Source organism: Grammomys surdaster, unplaced genomic scaffold (genome assembly GCF_004785775.1).
Source record: "Grammomys surdaster isolate TR1022 unplaced genomic scaffold, NIH_TR_1.0 126197, whole genome shotgun sequence".
NCBI lineage: Eukaryota > Metazoa > Chordata > Mammalia > Rodentia > Muridae > Grammomys > Grammomys surdaster.
The window spans coordinates 3,734,157-3,761,148 of NW_021621002.1; the positions used below are offsets into that span (position 1 = coordinate 3,734,157).

General features: G+C 42.9%; 1 protein-coding gene across 1 annotated transcript in view; it reads right to left on the reverse strand.

Annotated features, from left to right (window-relative positions):
* Positions 1-26,992, reverse strand: part of Creb5 (cAMP responsive element binding protein 5) — a 312,012-nt gene that overhangs the window by 82,465 nt on the left and 202,555 nt on the right. The window contains exons 5-6 of the mRNA XM_028758378.1: positions 10,549-10,675; positions 574-684 (exon numbers count right to left, since the gene is read on the reverse strand). Coding sequence (XP_028614211.1) covers positions 574-684; positions 10,549-10,675 — 238 coding nt within the window. The remainder of the gene's footprint in view (positions 1-573; positions 685-10,548; positions 10,676-26,992) is intronic.

Genomic DNA, 26,992 nt, shown 5'->3' on the forward strand with positions numbered 1-26,992 from the left:
CTTGGAGTATGGGAAGACTGGTCTCACTGCCCCTAAACATCATAGGTTAAAGGTCACTGAAGGTTGTCAAGTATGATCATGCCTTTCAAGTACAGATAGATAGAAACAAGACTCCCAACCTTTTAAACAGTGTCACACCTAAGAACTATGCCAAATAAAAACAATAATACAGTGTTCCTGTAACTGTGGACACTTAGGAATTAAATGTGTCTTCATGACATTGGGTAGGAAGAGTGACATCGAAGATGTAACTAGGATATAGAGTTCTATAGTATTTTGTTTTTTTCACACAGTGAGCTAATAAACACATAGTTGGGCACCTCTCCAAATTTCTCAACACCCTCGTCCTTAATATCACATGCCAATCACATCCTCGGGACCTGATTATCTGATGCAGAAAACCTGTAACAAATACCTGGAAGACAAAGCCAATCTCTCACCCACCTTTCCAGAGAAATACCTATTCACCAGAACAAAGACGAGCGCTCTCTTAACTGAGGTTTGGAGTCAGAACAGAACTCAGTGTTACGACACGCATGATGTAATGGAAGGATGACTGAAGCTCTTACTTACCATCTTGGCTTCTGAATGCATTGGCTGGACTTGGGGAGAAGCACAGGGGTTGCTGAGGTTTGGACCTTGCATGCCCATGATGCTGGAGTTCACTGACATCTGTCTCTCCATCTAAGAAGAAGGAAAGTAATACAATTAGAAGATGGAGAAGGGCAGCGGAGGCTACAGACAAAGTTGTACTTTGCTTTGCTTTGCTTTGCGTGGGGTACAGGAAGGGCATGAAGCATTTCACTGAACAGCTGAGAAACCACAGGCTTTGGGCAGGGAATAATGCACCCTTGAATACTGAACGTGAGCACATTAGCGTCTCCCAGTTCTGTGTGCTCTGTAGAAGATTCATGATGCCAAGAAGGATCACTTGGTCTGACAGACATCGCCAAAGAAAACTACCAAATGTTTCTACTTCACTGCACACTTTAAACCACCACTAATCATATTTAATTTTTGTTGCTATAAAGAATAATATACGCATAGATGTTAACAGATTATATAATATACCAAATGATTACCTTAGGTGCCTTTAGCATCAGTTTACCTGAAATTTTATATAGTAAACACGAATCATTTGGCAATAAAAAAAATAAATTTAATTTTAAAGCAGTTCTGTCCCCTTTAGTGCTTCTGTCTGCTGGTACAGTGCATTAACGCAATCCAAACAGCCCAGGGCATGGTGGCACAGGCCAGTAATCTCTGCACTTGGTAGGCAAAGGTGGGAGAATTGTAACTTGGAGGTCACTCTAGGCTACACAGGGAATTCTAGGCCAGTCTGAGCTACACAGTAATACCCCATCTCAAAACCAAAATCCAAGATCAGAGCCCTAACCACCACTACCCCTATTCAATATACACAGAGTAGCTGCCCCTAGCCTATCTCCTGATCACAAGCTGGCCAAGATTCCACATAGTTGTAGTGTCAGGCTTAGGCTGAGGCTTTCTGCAAGAGAGAAAGAAACTGGGGTGGGGGTTACACATCCCAGGTGAACAGTTTCACTTACATGCCTTCTCGATAGCCTACCTCATTGTTTAGAATCAACAGCAGGGCCAGACCTGACTAGGGCTCTGGCATCCTCGGGTGTTGAGGACACTATCTGACATACTATGGAATAAATGTCTTTATCCGTTTTAGAACTTCTGGGACATTAGAACATTAGCATTGTACATGAGCTATAGAGGGGATGGAATCTATGTCTAAACATGAAGCCCATTAATATTTCAGGTACCTCTTTTATAGAAAACCTGTAGTTAATATATTAAATTGTAGTGCTCCTGACCTCAAAAAAATTTCAGATTTTGGATTTACAGATTAATCAACTTGCATAGCAAAATTTCTGTGTCAGTACAGAAAGAATGCACGTGTTGTTTTCTGTTAAGGAGGAAATGAATACTTTTCAAAGAAAATAACCAAACTTTCTGTTGGGGGGGCAATTGATACTTCAATGTGTTTCTACCAAGGGGTAGAAATGTAGTTAGAAATCTCGAGGTTCCCCACACCCTATGCGGTTTTGGAAAGTAGAGTTTCTTATGCATGAAAATTCAAAGTAGAGTGTGGAAACTTTCCCAAGGGACAAACTTGAGAATGATCTTGAGTTAAATGGTTGTGGAAAGGTCACTGAGGTCGCTGGGGTTCAGTGACTGTATTTTTTTTTGTATTGACCCCTGGCACAGGCGTCTGGTTATTAGGCTGGTCTGTGCAGTCAGGTGGTACCAGCTAAAAGCTTTCTTCTGAGGTGAGTACCCAGCTTTCTCTCAGCCTAGATCAGCTGACCTGTTATCCAGCAGGGATGTGGGGAAGGTAATGAAGGCCAATTTCCCCAGGCTTTGATAATTCAGCAAAATAAAACGTCCATTCCCGTGCGTGCTCTAACTCTCTAGGAGGCAAACGGGCTCTATTTTTAAATCATTTGAGCTGTGATAAAATATACTTAACATAAAATTTACCATTTAACCTGTTTTAAGTGCCCTTAAGTTGAGTATCATTAAGAAGGTTTGCAGGCTGTAATCAGGTTGTGAAGAATTCGAGAAATGTGCCTTCCTTAGAACTTTCACCCCGAGATGGAGCGATAAGAGGAACAGAGCAACATTAGACCTTTTCATCCAGTGAGGACTCTTATAGACAGGGAAGTTAAAAGCCAGGTGAGTTTGCCCTCCATTCTCTAGAAGGATGGACTATTCTAGCTACATAGGGGTGAAAGCAGCCTGCTTGTGGCTACCTGCTGAGGAGTCAGCCAGCAGTCCCGTTCATTTCTTTAAGTGATTGTGTCTACTCCATTACACAAAAATACTGGTTCTGAACAGGCTGCTTTCTGTATCTGTTAAAAAGTAAGTGTGGATTTTTTTTTTTTTTTTTTTTTTTTTTTTTTAGGTAAAATAAGAGCAAACAACACTTCCAAACAAGTGTCCTGTTGGGAGCCGACTCCTAGCTGAAAGCGGTTATCATCTTTACAGCCATCTCGAGCCATATACCCTGACAAGAGACTTGTTTTCAACAGCCCACAACAGCTAAGCACACTCTGATAAACATCTTGTTTTTCTCACATATCTTGTTTTGCTGTTTAGTGCCGCCAGTAGCTAGGTACACGTGGTCTCCATGCTGCTAGCTAGCTGTGCATGATATCCAAGCTGCAAGGCACATGACATAGTGCCTTCAGCTGTGCTTGTCCATGAGGGCAAAGCACATGGTAAAGGGTATAAATACACAGGATTTCCTTCCAATAAACGAGACTTGATCAGACTCCCTGTCTTATCTCCATTCTTCGCGACTCCATCCCCACTCTCTCTCTTGCTAGGCCCTGACCCGCGGACCGGAGCAGCAGAATGGGCCATTACAAAGTGGCCTCCCGAATGTGAGGCAGCTTGGGCAGCTACAAAGTGGTGCCTCAATGTTGGAGTTCCAGTAAGCGGGATACAGTGAAGGACACATCGGGAATTGGAAACGTGCATCCTCACTCCTGTGCTGGAGACCCTGTTGACTGACCCAACAGGTTGCTACAAAGTGGTGCTCAATGTGGGGCAGCAAGAACGAGAGGCCCAGTGAGGGACGTTACCGGAAGAAGGGTCGACTGAAACTTCAGAAGTGAAACAAAGGTGATTTGGGCAGGAAACTGCCATGTGGAGACCAGTAGGTCATAGTAATGATAATGGGGCAAGAAATAAGTCAGCCTGAATTCAACTTTGTTTTTGTTTTGTTGTTTGCTGCTTACGTGTGTTAATTGTTTGCTTTTGTTTCGCTGTTTAAATGCTGTCTTTCATGTTCAAAAGAAAAAGAAAAGCATAGAATCCAAAATATGACCAAAGGTTGAAGTAATCGATTTGTCAGAGCCAGATTGTGCTGACCTAGAGGAAGAGGGAGCCAAATATTTCGACCCTGAATGGCCCACTTCCCGAAGGCCCCCTCCCTGCGCTCCTCTACCTCCAGATGCTTCTGCTATGGAGATGGTGATTGTAGATCCCAGAAAGGAGTTGCAGGACAAAATTTCTTTTCTTAAACAACAAATTTCTCTTCTTAAACAACAAATAGAGTTAGAGGAAGAGTATCAGGACTTAATTAATCAGCTACAAAAATTAAAGACAGGGAAGATGTCTTGAGAGGGCAAGGAAAATTCTTAAGGTCCTCGAGTTCCTCAACCCGGAGTCCAAAGGCAGCCCCTGTCCTCTGGTTTTAGTTCAGCCACAGATCAGCCAGAGGAGGGAGAGGCTGAGGTTTTCCCTGTATCAGAGACTAGAGACGCTCAAGGGGTTGCATGGAGACATCACACAGGGTTTAATTTTCAAATTATTAAAAAATTAAAAAATTCAGTGGCACAATATGGTGCCACTGCTCCCTTTACTCTTGCAATCTTAGAATCTGTTGCAGAGGAGTGGCTGACTCCTGGTGATTGGAATACTCTAGTGAGAGCAGTTCTTAGTGGTGGTGACTATCTTATTTGGAAATCAGAGTATCATGAGAATTGTAAAGAGACAGCTAGGAGAAATATTCAGGCAGGCAATGGTTGGTCCTTTGAAGCCTTAGTAGGAGAAGGGCAATTTGCTTCTAGTGATAACCAGATACAATATGACCCAGGCTTATTTGCTCAAATTCAAAATGCAGCCATGAAGTCTTGGCGCAAACTCCCAGTAAAGGGAGACCCTGGTGCATCTTTGACCTCAGTCAGACAAGGGCCTAACGAATGATTTTCTGATTTTGTTCATCGATTAATGACAATAGCAGGAAGGATTTTTGGTAATGCAGAGGCAGGTGTAGATTATGTGAAACAACTTGCATATGAAAATGCCAATCCTGCCTGCCAAGCAGCCATTAGACTCTATAGGAAAAAGACAGACCTTACTGGGTATATCAGACTCTGTTCTGACATAGGGCCCTCTTACCAACAGGGCTTAGCTATGGCAGCTGCCATGCAAGGACAATCAGTAAGAGATTTTTGGCAAGCAGAGACAAAAATGCCTGTTTTAAATGTGGCAACCCTGGACACTTTGCAAAAGATTACAAGGCAGAGAATGAGTTAACCCAGAGACAGCCTAGAAAACAGCCTGGCCTATGCCCACGTTGCAAGCATGGAAGGCATTGGGCTAGTGAATGTAGGTCCAAGACAGATGCACAAGGAAACACCCTTTCCCATAATCAGGGAAACAGGAACGGGGCCAGCCCCAGGCCCTGAACCAACACAAGCCAAAACAGGCTTATGGGGCAGTCAGTTTCATACCAGCAAACAACAACCTCTTTCTGAACTTAGTCGAGCAACACCAGGAAGCACAGGACTGGACCTCAGTTCTGCCACCCACACAGTATTAACCCCAGAAATGGGACCTCAAGCCTTACCCACTGGAGTGTTTGGACCACTCTATCCAAACATGTTTGGTCTGATAGTGGGAAGATGCAGTGCTACTATGCAGGGACTACAAATTTTTCCTGGAGTTATAGACAATGATTATCAAGGTGAGATTAAGGTAATGACCAAGACAATACAGAATATAGTCACCATTCCTACAGGAAGGAAGATAGCTCAACTATTGTTAATCCCATTGATCCCTACTAATCATAAATATAAGAGTACTAAGAGAGGGGATCAAGGCTTTGATTCCTCTGATGCATATTTTGGTTCCTCTGATTCTCAAACGGCAGATGCCACATGCTGGCTGCCAGAGAGACTGATTAAACAAATAGACAACAATAATAAATCCAGGGAGGAGAAATCCCCTGGGAAGCATATTTTTTCTTTGCAGGAAACATGAAGATGCTTCACTGGAGCGGATCAATCAGCATACCTGACTTGGAAAGTTCTGTGCAGAAGAAGACATCACCACCTGCACCTCCAGGGTGGCTCTATTGGACTCTTGGTTCCCTGATTTATGATTTAGTGGGGTACATTGTTTAGACCCAAGAAAGAACCCATTACCACAGTTACTATAGGTGTTTTTTGGGTTTGAGATTGATTGGGGGCAGGAACAGGGATTTCCTTACTTGTTTTGTTAAGATCAAAGCTATGATCAGTTCTGTACTTATATAGATTTAGTTTTAGAAAATAGTGTTACAGAATAGAAAAGGCCTATACTTTTTACTCCTCCAACAGAGGGAGTTGTGCTCTACCCTTAAAAAAAGAGTGTTGCTCTGAGGCAGAATGGTTTACACCAACCATTCAGACAGCATTAAGTCTCTGTCTCTCGGGTCCATGCTGTTCAATGGACTGATGGCTTTTGTACGACAACAGACAGATGCTATTCAAATGAAACCCATACAGATCCATTATTACAGGGTGGAAATAGGGGACTCTAAAACTTCTGTCATCAAGACTGACGATGATTAACCCCTAACTTATGCGCTAAGCCAGATAGTCAATGACAGGTAAGAGAACGCCTCAAGACCCTTGCCTCTAACTGGGAGGCCTCACCATCCTAAGACAGGAGCTCAACCAATGGCTGTTGAGTATCCAAAGACGGGAAAGGAAGGCTGAGGTCCTTTGTTCCAACCTAAGACAGGCACGGTTTCCGTAAGTTTTCCCAGCCTTCCCTTTTGAAAACAAATTTTAAAAGGGGGACCTGTTGAGAGCCAACTCCTAGCAGAAAACAGCTGTCATCTTTGCAGCCATCTCGAGCCATATGCCCTGACAAGAGACTTGTTTTCAACAGCCCACAACAGCTGAGCACACTCTGATAAACATCTTGTTTTTCTCACATATCTTGTTTTGCTGTTTAGTGCCGCCAGTAGCTAGGTGCACGTGGTCTCCACGCTGCTGGGTGCACGTGGTGTCCTCACTGCTAGCTAGGTGCACGTGATATCCAAGCTGCAAGGCACATGACATAGTGCCTTCAGCTGTGCTTGTCCACGAGGGCAAGGCACATGGTAAAGGGTATAAATACACAGGATTTCCTTCCAATAAACGAGACTTGATCAGACTCCCTGTCTTGTCTCCATTCTTCGCATCTCCATCCCCACTCTCTCTCTTGCTAGGCCCTGACCCGCGGACCGGAGCAGCAGAATGGGCCGTTACAAAGTGGCCCCCTGAATGTGAGGCAGCTCGGGCGGCTACAAAGTAGCGCCTCAATGCTGGAGCTCCAGTAAGCGGGATACAGTGAAGGACACAGTGGGAATTGGAAACGTGCATCCTCACTCCTGTGCTGGAGACCCTGTTGACTGACCTGAACAGGTTGCTACAGTGTCCAAGGCTTTGCTGTGCCAGCATCCTGCCTGCAGTGTAAGCCTAACTTGAAAGAGCTGACGGGAAGCAGAATGGCCTTCCTGAACGCCCAGCGGTGGTTTCCCACTGTGAGTCAATGACTCCGGCAAGGGTTGGGCTGTAGCTCAGTGGTAGAGCATCCACTAAACATGTGGCGGCCCTGATTCCCATCTCTAACTGCTCAAAATACCTGTATGAAGGGATCCCCTCTCTTCTCGAACTCAAGAGCAAGAGAGTGTTTCCAGGTTACTAACCTTTTCTAATGAGAAATGGGTGTGCATTTTCCCAAATTATGAAGGAATTTGACTTTCAGGATAATAGGAAATCGCTACTCAGGAAGTCCTTAAAAGTTGTGCCTGCCTTCCCTGTATCCTTAGTGTCTGGTAGTTTGTGGGGCTCAAGAAGCTGTGCAGAGTGGATGGATGGATGGATGGATGGATGGATAGATAGATGGATGGATGAATAGAGATAGATAGATAGATAGATAGATAGATAGATAGATAGATAATGTACTTTGGATCTACATGCATCATGAAACAGTTAAGAATCTCACCTTCACCAAAGATAATCACAACTTTGATGCCCAGGGTCTTAAGATTTCTCAGGGTGCCACTCTAAGGGAAGAAGCAGCCCTTGACTGACAGCCTTTGATTAACTGTCCAGAAGACATTGTCCCAGCAGCACAGGAGCTGGTAACATGACTGAGGAAGGTGAACCTAGATGTCTAGGGCCTGGAGATCCTAAGAATAATTTCTTTGAGATTCTACTTCAGTTTTTATGACTAGCTTACATCAGTACTATTGATATTTTAAGTCAAGTAATTCTGCGTTGAGTGTCCTGTGTATTGTGACATATTTAACAGCATCCTTAGTCCCTACCCATTAAACATCATACTTCCTATCCTGTTCTTACTGTGACAGATATTACCTAATATCCCTTGAGGGCCAAAATCGCCCTCCCACCCTCACTGAGAATCACCGCTCTGGGATGACCCTGCTGTCCTGACAGCTGCGCCCTGCTGTGGACGTGAAGTTTGGGAACTTCAGCAGGGGCCATGTTCCTGACATTTTGTCTATACTGGTCCTTGTCCATTCACCTGAATCTTTTGGTTTCGGGTGAGAAATCTGTCAGAAATCTCAGTGAGTCAAGCTATGTGATCGGATAAAGTGGAAAGTCTACTAGGTTTTTGGGGCTTCCAGCTTCCCACTTCATCCCTAGAAATGACAGCTTAACTATATAGAAATAAAAGATCCATGTGGTGACATTTTTCTACTTATTGTTTAGAAATTCTGAAAAGAAAAAATTATTTTGGGCAAGTAGAAGCTGAGTGAAGACAGCTTATGGTTGAAATCGCCATGCAATTAGTTGAACTGAGCATACCCGGGGATTTATGTTTTAACAGTGTTGTTCTCCTTTGTCAATCAGTCTAGGGAGAGCAAGCTGCTCCTCCATCTATCCCCTAGCTCAAGTTTGCAAGATGCCTCCAGTCTGGACCGGCAAGCATTTGTAGTGGGTGGGTCCGTTTGTCTGAACTGAGTCCATATGATCGTCATTCCTCAGCCTACTTCACAGATAACCCGGCCGGTCGCTCACTAAGGAATGATCTGAGCTCCTTGACGTGAAGTGAGGTGTGGGTTCCACTCACAGCCTTCACCCATCATGGTGTTAACATCAGACACCAAGTCTTCAAGTGCTCACCCTCCGACCTCTCCTCTGTAAGTGAGCTTTTTAGAAATTACAGTGAATCCCCGAGGCATCGCCATGAGAACAAAGTGGAGCAACCAGGTTGACAACCTTTCAGATGCTAAAATGTTCATGCTCAATGTGTTGGGGGAAAGTTGCTAACTGGGCTGCCCTACAGCTTCTAGGGCTTACAAAAGTCCCCATGATCCTGTCTTTCCAAACATAATGCCAGGAAATGATTAGGAAAGGGAGGGTGCCCTAAGGAAGGAGAGCAAGACTTCTGCTTCACTATAGCTCCCCGTGTTGTCAGAGGGGAAGCAGTATGTACAATACGCTCATCAAGAGTGGATGCTCTTAAGGTCAGGTGCAATGGTGCAGCCCTCCTAGCACTAGGAGACAGAGATGAGTTCAAAGCCATCCTGAACTGTGTAGTAAGACCCTATTTTAAACAAAAATAAATAAGTCAGGAGTCTGACTACTTGGGTTTAGATCTTGACTCTATCATCTACCAGATATACACCCTTAAGTCAGGAACAGGAGTCCTGTGAGCCCCCATTTTCTCATCTGTGATGTCAGCATACAAACATGTACCTCAGACATTTGCGATGAATGAAAAGAGGATGTGCCTGTCACTTTGTAGTTGAAAGAGCAGACTGTGGGGCCAGGATGACTGAGTTCAAAATCCAGCTGCTCTGCTTCTCAGATGAGCAAGTCACTGGCCTAACTTCCTTCTCTCAAAAGATGGGGACCTCCCTGGAGCACTGCTTCATGTGCTGACGATGAGTGTGCTTGCAAAGTGACCAGCATACAGCAAATACCCAGTAAGGGCTACCATTTATAGACCATGATGTGCATAAATCCAGATTCCCAGCTATTATATGTAATCATTGTAATTAATGCCCTGGGTTGTGTCTAGAATCATTACTGCCCATCTGATGACCTGTATGCTATTCAAGATGGGGATATGGGACTGCGGCCATCCATTAACCCCCCTGGAATTAGCGCTAGAACACCAGTCTCTGCTTTGAGGTCAAAAATCTGAAACTGCTCAAGTCCTTTGTAGTAGATGGCACAGTATTTGCATAGACTCTGCATATCCCTCCCTTTTATTCTGTAGCATCTTACCCTGTCTAATACAGTAGTAATGCTCTATAAAGTTGTTAGGCTGCACTGTTTTGGAATAATAACAAGGAAAAAATTCTGCACATGTTGAGAAGAACTGGTTTTTGGTTTTGGGTTTTTTTTTTGTTTTTAAAAACAAAACAATATTTTCAGTCCCTGGTTGACTGAATTGTGGGTGTGGAATCCCAGACAGAGCGCTGACTATAGCTATACAACAATATCTTACTGAACAAATTCCATTCCTTAGTTGTGGTGGGCTCATTTGTCACCAACAGGTGGAATAGACCCTGCCTGCCCTACAGCAAGGCCCCAAAGAACAAGGAAATGCCTAAGGATGGACCCCTGAGTACCCTATGCAACCTGGCCCACAGCTCAAATGCACTCAGAGGCAGCTACCTTCTTCCCAGGCAGCTCAGATCTCAGCTCTAAATTTCCACTCTAGGACTGAAGTCCTAGTGAGAAGTCACTGTGAGTCCTCCCATCCCCACAAAATGCTTACAGGCATCAAGACGGCTGACGATCCTGGCATGGTGGGGTTGGGCAGGGTTCCAGGCATGGAAGCTGGCATGGGCTGCCTCTGTCTGTTGTGGAGATGGAGGAGAGATGATAGAGAGCCTGGAACAGGCCTGGGGACGAAGAGAAGAAAAACAAAACAAAACACGTTATTCCTGATGGCCTGGGTCTGTTACTGAGCTTCCAAAACCAATGGGGACACTAACAACACAGTCAAACAGATCGGATCCTCTGATGTGAGAGCCACCTAATTGAGGATATTAGGGAAATAATAACAAATAAAATACATGCCTGGTTTCCTTTGCTGCTTCCTAGTTAATACATCAAACTCTGCTTCATTTCCTGACCCGTTATCTAACTGATAGTCAGTGGAAACATGCTGATGTGTCTCCAACAGCCTCTGCTTCTAAAGAAGAAAGTCCACAGTAGGAGGACCCGTTTACCCCAGTCTCAGCCTCCAGAGGGTCTTAGTGTGGAGGATCTGGGAACACTGGTATGTTAGCTCTCACCTTTGCCCTGAAGCCTGCCTGGCTTTGCTCTAGGTCCGTAGTTATTCTACAGTTAAGAGCATAAACTCAATTCACTTATGCCTGGCAGAAGTACATTTTGGCCTTTTTCGTAGTTCTATCATGAGTGGAAAAACACACCGTCAGGACACAAACAAAAGCAGCTGGACCACAGGCTTGGCACTGAGCTCAGCAGTTCTTAGGGTAAGTCCAGAGTTCAGCCCCTATTAGCACTCTCCCATTTCACAATAATGTGAGGTGTTAGGCTGTTTGACAGAAATTGATTTGGGCCTGATCTGCAGGATTTGAGTGAGCATTCCTCAAGGGAATGCATAGTTTGAAATTTTACTTCGACTTGCCAAGAAAAAAAAAAAAAATTAAGGGCCTGAAATTGATTTAATGAGCCAAGGAATGTGGAGTTGAGGGAAAGGGAAAAATTATTTGTGTTTATTAAAAATGGCAAACAAGTAACTCTGTGGCTGAATTCTCAACCTCCTTGTGCTTCTCCTATATGGAGTTGGATCAACATTAAACCATGAAATTAAAGTCAATGGCAGATAAACCAACAAACAACAATCCCTGGGTCTTCTACATTCAACAGTCTAATCCTGTATGTTCCACTTCCCAAGTCAGTAAAATTTCTAAAGATAATAAAACATGTGCCCTCTCGTGCCAAAAACTGGGTAAGGCTACAGGCAGAGGGGTTTGGTGTAAGTCACCACCTTCCTTCAACACAAAATACCCTGGCCTGTGCACAGCCCCACAACAGCACAAGGCTCTGGCTGGAGCTTAGTCAGAGCATCACAGTCTAGTTAGAACTTCAGCCTAGCAGCACTGCTCAATCCACAGTGCCGTGGGCCTGTCCAGAGCCTCAGCAGAGCACCGCAGCACTGTCTAGAGCACTGCAGTACATCGTGTTACATTAGAGGCCCAACAGACTGTGCCTTCCAGAATCCCATCGAGGCACCGAGGAGGTACTGTGTGGAGCTGTCAGAACCAGAAGAGGCCAGTTCAGAGTCACAGCTGAGCAATGGAAGGAGCTATTCTGCAATAAAGTTCTGGTGACCCAAAGAGAACTGGAGACCGAGATGGGCCAAGAATGATAGCATACTCTTCCTTCACAATACTATTAAAAGCCAAAGAAGATTAAGTTTTCCCTAGTTTCTGCCCGAGAGCTTTCTTTGAAAACAGAGCTACTTATCACAGCTACAGAGACCCTAGAAGGATTAGACAACAATTAGTCAAGATTGATGTGCCCAGGAAGGTACATGTATGAAAACATGAAAGAATACAAAGCATGTCACAGAGACTGGGTGGACATAAAGGCCTGCACTCATAGTGTATGTGTGAATACGGACAAGTGGGTTAGTTTACAACAGTGGGATGCGTCATTTCAAATGAACCACTAAGACTAGTTCTTGACATGTGCCCTGGGAATCTCTGCAAAGGGGACTGACCACTGGAACTGGATTAGGTGTGAAGGTCCTTGGGGCTTCCACAGTTCCATCAGGCTTTGGGGTTCAGCTGTCCCAAAACACTATTGGACAATGATTCTCAACCTGTGGATCATAACCCTTTTCGGGGGTTAAACAACCCTTTCATAGGGGTCATTTAAGATCATAGTTACATCACAACTTATAACAGTAGCAAAATTACAGTTGTGAAGAAGCAGCAAAAATAATGTTATAGTTGGGGGTCACCATAACATGAAGAACTGTATTAAAGGGTCACACTCTTACAGAGGTTGAGAACCACTGCTGCAGGGTGTTGTGACTTTACTATGTCTCAAAGTTTCTTTACAAGTGGTGTACACAGTCTGAGAAACATAGAATGGAACTCAGTTAACAAACACTTGTTTAGAGCCCCCATGTTGACGTGTGCTTGGGAACTTTGCTCAAAAGAGTTGTCTGTAGAAAAGTTATTGAGAGGTAGAGGGATGGCTCAGTGGTAGAGAGCACTGATTGTTCTTGCAGGGGAGCCTAGGTTAATTCCCAGCCCTCACATGGCAGCCCACAACCATCTGAAAATTCCAGGTCCAGGGCATCTGATTCTCTCCAGTGGCTTCCTTGGGCAGCAGGTACAAGTGTGGTGCCCATACATACACACAGGCAAAACACTCTTACACATAAAATTAAAATGATTACATCATTGAAAAACAATTCATTAATAGCTCCCTCATGTTAAAGTTTATCATCTGAATTACAGTTTCACAAGAGGCAACATTCACTCCTCAGAACTTCTCAGCCAGCTATCCCCATCTAAATAGATGTCCATGCAAGCACGTCTATACATGTGTGACATCATCTTTCACCAAGTATTGGTCACCAGAGGGAAGCTTTAAGTGCAGTAAAAACTTCTGAGACAACTGAAATCTTTTCTATGTATTACATTGGTCTGCAAGGTCATGCTCATGACCAAAGGACAGCATACCTATTATCTTCATTTACCTTCTGTTTCTAACTTGATATATCAAAAAAAAAAAAAAAAGGCCTTGGTGAGCAGATTGTATTGATGTGTTATTTGTTTTAAAGAAGGAATCCAATTAAACAATCCAATGGATATTGAATGGAAATGTCAAAGTAATTCAATTTAAAATGAATTTTTGCTCTTTTCCGAAGGGTGGAAACTCCCAAGTGTATTGAATCACTAGGGAATGGAATACTTCATTTAATCCAATAATTAGGTTAGTTATTTCCACACCCTGCATAGATCTACTAGATTTGAAAATATCAAATATTTCCTCTTTGCTTAAGAAATCCTTTCAAGGACCTGGCTCCCTTGGGACTAGAAGAGTTTCCATGTGATACCAATCAGGCCAATTAGCCTTGTACACTTGGAAGGAACTATGACTACTTGGGATCCTATGTGCCTGAGTCTTAAACAATTTCCATGTTATTGATTTACATAGATCCTGTAAATTAGTTTCCCAAGCCTTTCTATCAAACTAACGGAGTTTTCTGGGTTCCTTGCTTGGGCTTTTAAAACTACAAGCAGTAAAAAGCAAGATCTGTATGCGGTCATCATGACTTACAGAGAAGACCGGTGTGGGAGAGTAGGTCAGAGGACAAGGTGCGCCTAGTATGTGTGAGAACCTAAGTTGTATCCTGCAACACTAAACAACAAACTAGCAAACACTAAATAAACGTACAAAGAATCGTGCCCATCAGTAGGCCCAAAGAAACCATGAACATGTCCACAATAGTCACACCACAGAAGCCAGAGTGGCAACATAATACCTGTATCCATTATCTCATTCCTTTCGTGTGTAGTTAATTTTTTCATATTTAATCTATAGTATTCTTGAATAAAATTGTTTCACTTGGTGTTTTCAAGTAATCTTCAAGATGTTTTCACATCCGGGTTTCATGTGACTTGAAGCAATTAAGTGTGGTAGGTAGGTTTATATTGTTCACACTTGTATTTGGGAGTACACTACATCTAGATCTATTTCTCCTTGGCCGACAGTTACACACATCATGGAAGGGAGCAGGGCTTCCCTCATCTCACACCTCCATGGCTCCTATAACTAAGTTCTTATCAACTTTTATGATAAAATAAATTCATAGTCTACTTCTCTTGATCTTCATCCCACTCCCTGAACGTACCACTAAATAGTGAGATTCCAAATACTGCTAGTAAGAGAAATCATTCATCCATGTGAAAGCCTATGTTCTCCTTTTTTTAAAAAGTAAATAAATGAAAAAAACCTCTCCAACAACATGTCAATTAGATGCTGAAAATCAGATGGCAAAGTAGCAGGCACGTTGTGAAAACACATCCTGACGGTCTTCGCTCTAGTGCAGGCTTGTTGCCACGAGCTGGTAATTCCAGACTTTGAGCGAGCTGAGCCTCCTTTTTTTTTTTTTAATAACCATATGCCTCTAGGTAAAGTATTTCTACTAAAAATTATTGAGGCGTGGAACAGGGCAAATGTGTGAGCTCATGTTGGATTGTTCAATTACTGAACTGAGGCCGCATTAAGAGTTTTCCAACTTGACAGATTACCCTTCTCTATACACTTGTATAAACACACCGCTTACGGCTGAAATCTATGTAAGCTTTCCTTTCAATTAAAATGTCAAGTATGACAGACTGTGTTTTCACTGTCCTTAGCAGAATGATAGGTGCCACAGCAGGTTTCATGTCCTCATTTCCCTCCCCCCCTCAAAGGATGTTTTCAGTCTTGGGGTGTCTGAACAGCCCAGCCTGTGGCTGCCACTCTTCTTGTTCTATCTGTCTAGCTGTGGGCCAGGGCTTGTGTCTGGGAGCTAAAGAGGGACTGTAGACTGATCTCCTTTCCCAGGTCTTACAGTGATCTATGGTCCCCTGAAATTGCTTACAGACTATCAAGACAGGACTATCAGCTATGGAGCCAAAGGAAAGAGGGCAACCCTTTGATACAGACAAAGATACAGACACAGAGTTAACTGAGAGAATCAGAAGGTCAATTCTAGCCCAGAAAGCAGGCCACAGAGAGGGACACAATCTGAGAAACTCGAGAAATAATCTTGTAAGGACTTGGTAGGAGCCAGGATTTATTTTTTTTTTAAGCTTCAGAGGAAGAAAATGGGGGGAAAAAGTGCTGGGCAGGAAACAGATTCAGGCACCAAGCTGGAAAAAAGTTCCAGAGCTTTCTGACCTGTTCCATTCCATTTGCCTTATGTGTGAAGATACAGCCAAGGCTATGTCAAAACCCCTCGAAATGCCAAGTTGCAGAATGTGGGACACGGCAAGGGAGAAGTGTCATCGTTATGAGAGTGCTGTCCCCCAATCACTGTTTGTACACAGTGCTTTGTTGTGTACCTGGTATAAAGTAGGTGGTTAATGTTTATATTCAAAGACACTGAGACAGTCCAGAATTTGGTTCTTAATACCAATATTGCATGAGAAACACGACAAACCTCCTTCCTAGACTCAGAAGATGTCCCTACAAAAGTCTTTTCATAGAGCCATGTTTCTTTTTCACTTCCATTTAACACTGTCACACACACACACACACACACACACACACGAGCCATGGTTGCCCAGTGTGCTTGTTATTTGCCTCTGATATTAAAGGTTACACCTTAAATGAAGTATTGTGCACTAAATTCGCAAACTCTTTTTTTTTTTTTTATATGAAAGGGAGAGTAAAATTCTGAAGAAGACAATGTAGATCCTCAGGGCTTTCTAATGTGAAGTATTTATCTGCCCATTCTCCTATGAAATAGAAAATTTAAATTTCCAGTGTTGCAAAGAAGGCTGATTGTCCAGATAAATCAAGCAGAAGAGAATATGAATTCCTTCCATGGATAATAATAATTTTACTGTATAGGGAGTGGTAAAGGGCACAGGCTCAGGAGCTAGGCTGGCAGACAGAAAAACAGTCTCTGGATGGTATTAGTTATGTGATCCAGATAAAATTACTTTGTCTCTCAGTGGCAAAAATGGCAGTCTAGTCTATTTTTCTGTTACTGTGATAAAATGCCATGATCAAAACTGAAGAAGAAAGGGTTTATTTCTGCCTGTATCTCTTAGGCCACAATCCATTATGGAGGAAAGTCAGGGCATGAACATCTGCAGAAGCAGTATGTAGGAGAGCTGTTGATTGCCTTGCTCACTAGTTCCTTCTCATCTAGCTTTCATTATAGACCAGGACGCCTATCTGGGGAAGTCATTGCCCGTAGGAAGCTGGGCCTTCTCACATCAATTAGAAATCAAGGAAATGCCTCATAGACATGCCCACTGGTCAGTCTGATCAAGGCAATCAGAAGTTGAAACCCTCCTAGATAACTCTGAACTGCAATTAACAGTTCTGTTCTAGTTAGTTCTAGAACAGAAATTGACACTACCAGGAGTGGGGGTGTAAATGGGACAGACCTGTTCTTCATGTTTTGGGAGATATATACTAGAGCATTTAGAACTCAGAACTGGTGAAGACATTGCATCCTCAGAGCTTGAAGAGCTCTTCTCCAAAACTTAGAAGTCAAGAATGTTGAGAGAAATGGAGCCTGTGGAGACCCAGCTTGTGAAGTTTCAGATGAAGGAAAGATTCTATCGGGGCTGTTTGTGCTGTATTGAATTAGGAATCTGTGGTTGCTGGTAAGCTGAAGCGGAAGAATTGGCTGTAATTAATAAGAGGTCAGTACTACTGAAATGAAACCTTTGCTATCCAGGGACAATGGATGCTGATTAGCTGGAGCTGAAAAATCTAACCGTGACGAAAAGACAACCACCACTGAGGTGAAATCTTTTGGGAAGTATTTCCTCAGAGTCAGCAACAGGGTAAATTAACTCAGCAGTGAAAGGTAAGGACAAGCCAACAAAAGATGAATCATTTTCCTTCTGCTCTGCCTTTTAAAATCTATCCTGTGACTAAAGGGTTCAGCCCACATCTGGGGTGGTTCTTCCAACATAAATTTAGCAATCAGTATAATTCCCTAGCTCTGGCTGCCTGATAAGGTAATAATAATTTTAAACAAATTGACATTAAAGTCAACCATCACACCTGGGTTGATAATAAAATTTACTCATGGTATTAAATGATTTCCCACATGATAATATATTAAATGTACTGAATAATAAAAATTAACTGTTATTATTTCTCTTATTATTCTACATCACGGATCAAACAGCAGATTAAATATAACTGTCTTAATTTAGGTTTCTGTTGCTGTGTAAGAACACCATGACCAAAGCAACTTGGTGAGGAGAGGGTTTACTTTTGCTAACAGGTTACAACTGATTATCAGAAGCCAAGGCAGAAAACTGGTGGCAGGAACTGAAGGAGAACCATAGAGGAGTGTTCCTTACTGAATTACTCTTCCTGGCTTTCTCAGCCTGCTTTCCTATATAACCCAAGTCCACCTGCCCAGGGGCTGCCACTGTCCCCATTGAGTTGGGCCCTCCCACGTCAATCAGGCTTATCCACAGGCCAGCCTATCTATCTATCTATCTATCTATCTATCTATCTATCTATCTATCTATCTATCTATCTATTATCTATCTATCTATCTATCTATCTATCTATCTATCTATCTATCCAATGTATGTGAGTACATTGTAGCTGTCTTCAGACACACAAGGAAAGGACATTGGATCCCATTACAGATGGTTGTGAGCCACCATGTGGTTACTTGGAGTTGAACTTGGGAACTCTGGAAGAGCAGTCAGTACTCTTAACCACTGAGCCATCTCTCCAGACCCCACAGGCCAATCCTATAGTGACATTTTCTTGACAGAAGTTCTGGTTTTTTTTTCAAATGACTCTAGCGTGTGTTAGTTTGACCAAAACCACCCAGGACAATCATATTTCTGTCAATGAATTGTGATTTAAAGTTGAGATCTCAAAGGCCATCCATCTTTAGCTTTAATTACTGAACTATAGCAACATACAATGTTCAACACTTCCTGCATATCTATGTCTTTAATGATCCACCAGCTTCAGCTTTGCCAGCCCTCCTACAGAAGAGAACGGACCCTTCTCACCCGTAACGTTAGAGAACTGCAGAGTGACATCACATTATTTCTTAGAAAAGACTCTTGCAAATATTTTCTCAAATGGAACCAAACTAGTTCCCCAGATATCAGTCCTTGGTGTCTTGCTTTTCCTGACAATCACTGGGAAAACAAGCAAGCTGTCTAACCCGTATTTAAAAAAAAAAAATTATATAATTAGTGTTCCAATTAAAAAGTATGAGAGAGAATGAATTATCTTGTTGCCTGTAACTTTTTTGAGTGAACTCACCACTAAGATTCGAAAGACAGTATTTCCCCTCTTTTAAAAAATCGGACAAAGATGTTCATAGTTAGCCCTAGGAAAGGCAACTTCGAGAAAAGCATGCAGCCTCCTTTACCCAGGTGGCTTAGTTTCAAGCAAGAGCCTCTGCTGATAAAGAGCTGGCCCTGCCGGTGACTTTCAGGTGTTTAACCAGAGAATTCTGCATTTGGATATATATCCTGTTTTCTACCTCATCCAAAACCTCCATCTTTCATTAAAAAAAAAAAAAAAGTCAAATAGCAATGTCAACAGCACTGCCTTGTAGCTTGCCAAGGGTTCCTGTGAGTCCATCTTCCTGTAACAGCACAACCCTCTAAGGCTTCTGCCTGTGCTCCAGTCCCCCACCACCACCACCACCCCTGCCACCATGACTTTACTCTCTGTTACCTGTCGTCCTGAGTCTCTGTCCTATTGCAGGTAACGTATCTACATAGTCCTTGTAACCACAGACTTCAAACCTGAGCCATTCTCATTGCCTTTCCTGGACAATATTATCAGGTCGGGGCTCTTTAATAATGCTCTCAACACACCTTGTATTTTTCATGATAGCATTTATTGATACTTAATCACTGATAATCAATCCATCAATCCAAACGTCAATGACGAATCAAGAAATGAATGTTATTTCAAGATACTCTATAGTCTCATTCAGTGGGGAAAATGATCTGGCTTCTTAGGTCATTGATATAAAACATCTTTTACTGGTTTCCCTTGGGGAAACATACAGTGCATGTTCTGCTGTCTCTTAGAGTCAATTTAGTTTTCCCATCACAATTCAATGATTGAGCAAGTTTTGAAAAGGTGATTCTTAAAAAGCAAAGCTCAGTCTGTTGCTCAGGTCCATGTTTTCCTAACAAGGTGAGGCCCTCACTGGGTTCTCCTGAAGTAGGGGTAGAGACAAGAAGAATCTTTCCTTGCCATTATACATAAATATGAATAACAATAAGCCTCTTCAGTCAGAGGTTTTGTTTCTCTTGTCTATCATGGCAGGTGCTTCTGACCTTTTAGGTGGTGCAGGACACAGTAGGTCTTTCACAAATACTTCTGGAATCAATGAAAGCATAGAGACACAGGATCTTATCTGCTGGCATTCGGTACTGCAGCACAGTATTCAATTACCTTTGCTAATTTTCGCAAAGACTATGACTGAATCTATAAGTCCTAAGCAACACTCCAGCTTTCACCAACAGACTCCCACCATCCATCTCTGCTCCTTTGTTTTTGTACTGGAGATTGAGCACAGAATCTTGTGCAGGCTGGGCCAGTTTTGGTCTTGAAAACCCTGAAGTTGTATGTTCCGTTTACTCACGCCCCTTAAGTCAAACTCAAGCTGTCAGATGAGTACTAGATCCGTTTGGTTTTGCATCAACTAAGTCAATGCCCATTTCAAGTGCTGTTTCAATGAAACAATGAAAGGCGAGGCCGGGCGGTGGTGGCGCACGCCTTTAATCCCAGTACTTGGGAGGCTGAGGCAGGTGGATTTCCGAGTTCAAGGCCAGCCTGGTCTATAGAGTGAGTTCCAGGACAGCCAGGGCTACACAGAGAAACCCTGTCTCGAAAAAACCAACCCACCAAACAAACAAACAAACAAAACCAAAACAAACAAACAAACCAACAAAACAAACAAACAAAAACAACAACAACAAAAACCAATGGAAGGCCAAGAATGGTTCCACCTTCATGTCTCCAATTTATATAATATTCCCTAGTTGGATGTATGACTAGCCTTAGGGTTATTCAACATAGTGCTCCAAGCTCTGTTCTCTGGGGCACCAGTTACTCCACACTGTGACCAACATGCCTCTTCACTGCCAGGAGTGTCTGAAACTCAGTTCACCACACAGGCTCAATCGGGGTCTTTGTATTTATCAATCAGATGCTGCTGCTGAGATCAGGTGCTTTATTTTACAGACATAGTATCTGATGTCTTGGAAACTATAACTTCTTTCTCTTTAAGTGAAGGCCTGGCTGTGAGAAGCCAATGGTAGTTAAAAAAAGAAAAAAAAATACAACCAGCAATCTGCATCCTGCTGGGGCCTTGGAGGGTTTTATAGCAGATGCCCTGCATTCACTGCAGAGGAGGGTTTACTATAGCTTTCATGCACTTTAAGCAGAAGGAGGAGTAATAGGAGGAGAAACCCAAGTTTATGGCCATTCTGTTAAGACTATTAAATCATTTTTTCCCTCCTGGCTTCTTTAATGACTGATTTCTGCACCATTAATCTGAATCAGTTCTGCCGTCAGGCAGATTCATTTGAGTTAACCCCAAACACGGCTGGATTTGTTTCTGATGTACTATTCTGAGGGGGGGGGGGAGAGGGGGGAGGAATCCATTTCCAAATGTGATTTTTTTTCCCCTTGTAAAGAGCTAACAGTTCTTTGTAAAGATCTTTTTAATAAAAGATCCTAAATTCCTAAGCACTTTAGCTTTATCCATAGGGCAGCCTGTGTGAGCAAACAGGGAGACAACGGCTCTCCTCAACCAGCCAATAGCCTCACATCGCATTGATCATTCATAAAGTCACACTTAGAAAACGCTAGCAAGTGCAGAACAACAGACACAAGGAACGTGGCTCAAAGAAGGGTGGGCTCCTCACTGGTAGGGAGAAAACCTCTCTTTCTAGAGGCCTGTCTCTAAGCACAACTTCTTCCTGTTAATAAGCCTCCTGACTTCCTAAGGGCAGACGAATAAGCAGGCCTGTGATTATGAGCCTTCCCATTGACATGAGATTGCTGCTTTTCTCATCCTCCAGAAATGAATAATTCATGGCAACACTCACCACCACTCTTGCCTGCAGATTCCGTGGAGGGCCAGAGCTCCCTGGGTTCCTAGACAGCAGGCAGCGCCCCACCCCCACCCAAGCACTCTGCCTGCCAGCAGTTCTGCTTAGGTTTCTCCTGGCTTTGCAGCTTCTCAGTCAGTTATCTTTTAATTGAGTCATTTCTGGTGGAATCTGCAGTTGGCACAAGCCCCTACACCTAGGTTCCAAATTTACAAGAGAAGTTTGCCCCTGACTGGCATCAGCCCCAGGAAGCTCCAGTGGAAGAAGAGGCCAGAAAAGGCCTAAGAGTCTCTGGCTGGTCTTCCTGGGCCTGTGGATCTCATGGGGTCACTTTCTGTGAGGCTCTCTCTAACGCCACCTAATCTCTTCTGCAATCTTGAGGAAGAGGCACATCTCCAGGGAGGTCAAATCTGAGACACTCTCCATCCCTACCCATTAGGAGCTGCTGTTGGAAATCATTGTTCTGTAAGTACACCTGCAGGAGAGGCAGACATTCCTGCCCTAGAGGGAGTAGCTTTGACATCTGGAACACCATACATGGCTAGGCAACCAGCTGCTGAAAGCTTGCTTCTCCCAAGAGCAAGCATCCCATTCCATTCCATTCCATTCCATTCCATTCCATTCCATTCCATTCCTTGTATTTTATTTTATTCCATTCTATTTGGTGTTACTGAGGAGGGGACCTATGATTTTAGAAACAACAACCAAACGATCGATCGAGCACTGGAGCCCCCAGTCTACCTACCTCCTTTTTTTTTTTTTTTTTAAGATAAGGTCTCATATTGTAGCTCTTGCTATTCTGGAAATCTATGTAAACCAGGCTGACCTAGAAATTCAAGGAGATCCTCCTGCCTCTGCCTTTCGTGTGAGCGTTGGAACTAGTGTGCCACCACACCCAGTCCAACTTCTATTCTTAATGAAGTAGTAACTCTAGGAGGAGCCCTTGTTCTACCCAGCCCCAGCTTAGCAAACACTCTGTGAGTTTATGCCCTGACAGAGGGTACAAAAAGGGTACAGGTTCCCCTGTCCCATAGGATGAGCCTAGGTGCTGAAGAAACCCTGGCTAGATCAAGGCTGAACACAGTGCAGGGATGTGGAGGGGTAGGGAGAAGAAATGGAGAACTCAGAGAAGGCTCCAGCAATATATAGGAAAATGCACATGACCTAAAGGGGGAAGCACAGGATTACAACTCTTTCACTCTACAGAAGACACATTAGGGAAGTGTGTGACGAGACAGAACAGTCTTCAATTTCCATATGACTCCGTGGTCAGAGTGACTCTCAAGGACATTCAAAGCAGAACAGCAACAGCTGAACCAGAGAGGAATGTCACAGGAAGTTAGAAAAGCGGATGTCCCAAGAGCACATAGAGAAAGACAGCCAAATGGCTAACTGAAGTGTGAGCTTTGACTCTTGTCAGGCTCTTAAAATCATAGCTGTGTTCTTCTCTTTCCTGAGCTCGAGAGACATGAGGATCAGGAGAGATGGCAGACCTCTTGATCCTAAATGAGGTTTACAGTTATTTTAGCCAGGGAGCAACGCAGCAGATGCAGAACTTTGCTGTCTGCCATATCTGATCTCTAACACGAGTGCAGTGCCTGGATTAGCTGACAGGCCCAGCTGCCTCCTGGTTCTGCAACAGACTAAGAACATGGGCATCCTACAATCCACTTAATCTTGCTGCTTTTCCTTCAACAGGACCAAGCAGTTGTGACATCAGTGTCCCAGGAATGGCCAGAGGGACATTTGAGTGTTCTGAATATCTTTGGTCCTTGGAGGATGCAAACCTATATATTGTCTGCCTAAGATGATATGTCTGATTTGGAAAATAAGACCATTAGTAGTATCATTTCATAAAACAAGTTAATATACTTTTATAAGATTGGAGGTAAAAGATATAGGAGAAAGATCCAGAAACAAACCAAGGGATATGTGTTATGTGTATTATTGTGATGCCTGGAATACCTGCCATCTTTTCCTGGGAGAACTTGCCAGGACAGATTGCCCTGCTTTGGCTCTTACAGTGTGTCAGTCATTTAGACTGAGTTTGGCGTTCAGTAGGAGCTATCATTGTTGAACGACTTAAAAGAGATTACCAGATTCTATGCTGTTTCTCAATTCCTCACAGCTGCACCCCTATGACTTATATGTGACAAGGGTAATGTTTATTTTAAAATTCTTTCTCCAGGTCTTCACACATGGTAGGCGTTGTTCTACCCTGAGTCACACCTCCAACTCCCAGTCAGGCTTCGGCTTTTGATTTTCCTTGTCATTTTTTTTTTAAAGACCATAGTTACGTGCAGTAACATTCTGATTTCTAGGGAAGGTGTGGTCAGGTCAGATTAGCCTTCGTCTTAAGCAAGGGCCATTGGAGCAGGGCGGAGGTTCTAGGAAGTCATGGCCATTCTTTTGTATAACCTCCCAGAGCTACCTTTCACGTCCACTGGCTTTGCAAGAGCACTTGTAAAGCTGACTGATACTAATCTGAAACACTCAGTCAAATCGCAGCAATAAAGTTAGTAATTATGATACTTGGTATTTACTTTGCACTTCATATGAAAGGAGCTCAGAGGCCTTCTCATCCTGGATGGACTGGACACATAAGCAACTGGTCATGGCTGCTGCTTCCCTTGGGACAAGGCTGCTTTTGATATTAAGAAGCAAGATGAAGACAGTGACCATCTTTTGTGCATGAAGACACCACATATAAACACAGCAGGCAGATACATACTAAAAGGCAAAAAAAAAACAAACAAAACCAAAGAACCTCCAAAACAACAACAAAGAAACCTACAAAGACTTATATTTTGGATAAATTGAGCTGTATTAGCTGGGTTAAATATTGGAAGCTAGGCTTCACTTTTATCATTAGCACGCTTGTATGTGTGAACATGTGTGGATTACTGTGATTGTTCGAATCAGTCTTTCCTTCCACTACGGGGTCTGGAGAGCAAACATAGGTTATAGGCCTTGTGTGGCCATTTTGTTTACCAACTGAGCAATCTTATCAGCCCCAGGATTGAATATATTTAGATCTGTTTTTCTTTGCTGTTTCTTCCAAGCCTCTTCTCAACGCATTTTTGAATACATTTGAAGGGGAGCTCCACAGTGGTACACACCTGTCATCCCAACACCTGGGAGGCCAAGACAAGAGTGTCACAGCTGAGGTCAGCCTGTGTTCCACAGTGAAATTCCACCTCAAGAAACAGTAAAGCAAGCAAACTACAGAATAGATATAGATAAATAAAATTTAAATATTTAAATGTCTAGACATCTGTAAAAGACATCAAGCCTTTAAAAAGCTTGTTTTTCTTTTAGGTTCATTCAGAAAAACAAACAAACAAATAAAAAATCTTTTAGGTTGAAATGCTTTGGAAAATGTCATGTAGAGGCACCTTTCTCTCCCCTGGTGGCCTTGCATTGTACTAAAGAGGGGTGACTTGTTCTGTACCCAAATTACTCTCCAGACAGTCTTATTCCTGCCCTTAAATGAATGTGGCATTTGGGGTTTCACGTTTAAAATGTAATTTGGACTCATTTTAGATGTCTTCCTACAGCTTAATAAACATCTTCCCCAGACAGACTCAGGGTCTGATTTTAATTTGTGGTAGGGTTACAGGCAGCATAAATGTCAGTTTCAGCTACAGAGAGTAAATCTGTGCTAGAAATAGAAACTGAAAGTGACTGGCAGTACACGTGAGCACATGCCACATGATGCTTGCCCACAGGAAGCAACGGCTCCCTAAGAAGCCCCTACACTGGCCTGTGATGAGAGATAAGCCTCTCCTCAGAACCCTAAGCTGTGACCCAGAACAGAAAGGCTCAGTGCTGCCTTCTCTAGATGTGTCAATCTGAAGTAAAACAGTAAAATGAACTAAGTTGTTGGTGGTGTAGCTTTGAGTATGAACAACCCAAGGGCCACTATTGCCCCAGCCAGCCATTCATTTACCAGGGGGCCTTGGGTAAGTCCTAAATGCCTCTGAACTTCCATTACTCTCTGTATAAAATAAAAACAGCTGACCAGTAATCTCAAAGACCTTTATAACAGTAAACTTATATCAATTAATTTGGTTCCCATAGTTGGGTAAGGTTAGGTAGGAAGAGATAGACCTACAAGTGTGTGTTTCAAAAAAACAATCTATCAGTTAAGAATATATCTGTCTAAAAGTCAAGGGAAACAGGTGAATAATTTCTCACTGGACACACTAGAACATCATCTTCCTTGAATAGTAACAAGACGGCTCCCTTGTTCCTGACTATCCCTACCATTAAGCCTACCAAGGGAAGGAAAACAAAGTTCTGAAGAGCAGGAGAGGGGAAAACGTCTTCTCATGAACAAACAGTAACAAGTGTAAAATAAAGGTTCAACTTCTGTTACTTATTTGTATCTGCCATTTATTATTAAGCAGAATGACATTTTGAGGAATCTTGGAAGACAGGCTCCCAGATGGATAGTTCTAACTTTTCAATACAATGTCCATTGGGACTGGCTAGAAACCTGGCATTTTGAGACCAATAAAGATCCTTCAAACCCGAGAAAGTAAACATTGTCCTGGGTGTGTCTGTGAGGGTGCAGCTGGATGAGTCTCATCTGAATAAAGCAATGTGCCCTCTCCATCTGAGTATTCCTCAAGCAACAAACTGAGGGTCTGAAGGGAACCGAAGTTCTCAAGCAAAGGAAGGAGGTGCTGTCTCTGTATGATTGCTTGTCTTCTCTTAATCTTGGTAAAGGACACATTCCATGGATGCTTCTCACTCTTAAGCCTTCAGATTTCTACCAGAATTTACACAGCCTGCTCTTCTGGATCCCTAGCTGATGGACAGCAGATTGTGGAACCTCTTGACTTTCATAATCTAAGACACTAGCTAATTCCTTAAGTTGGGTAGGTAGACAGGAGGTGGATAGATAGTTGGACAGTCCTCTACTCATGCTGGGGTTCTATCTGGATAGATTCATGGTAAGTTTGCGAGTATACTTTGTAAATCATAGCTATATATCATATAGCATTGGAAGTCATACCTTAGTTGAGTTTACATTAACAATTATTAAAACACTTATATTAGCCTATATTTGAAATTAGCCTATATTTGAACAAAACTATTTATTCCAACAGTTATGTTATAGTAAAGTATCTCATTTGATTTACTGGGTCCTGAGCTGAAAGTGAAGCAGAAGGCTGAGAGGATATACATTCCCTGCACCTCAAACCACTGTAAGTCAGAAATCATCTGCATCCATCCATCCATCCATCCATCCATCCATCCATCCATCCATACACACATACATACAGTCATCTATCCATCCACCCATCCATCCATCCATCCACCCACTCATCCATCCATCCATCCATCCATCTACCTATCCATCCATCCATCCATCCA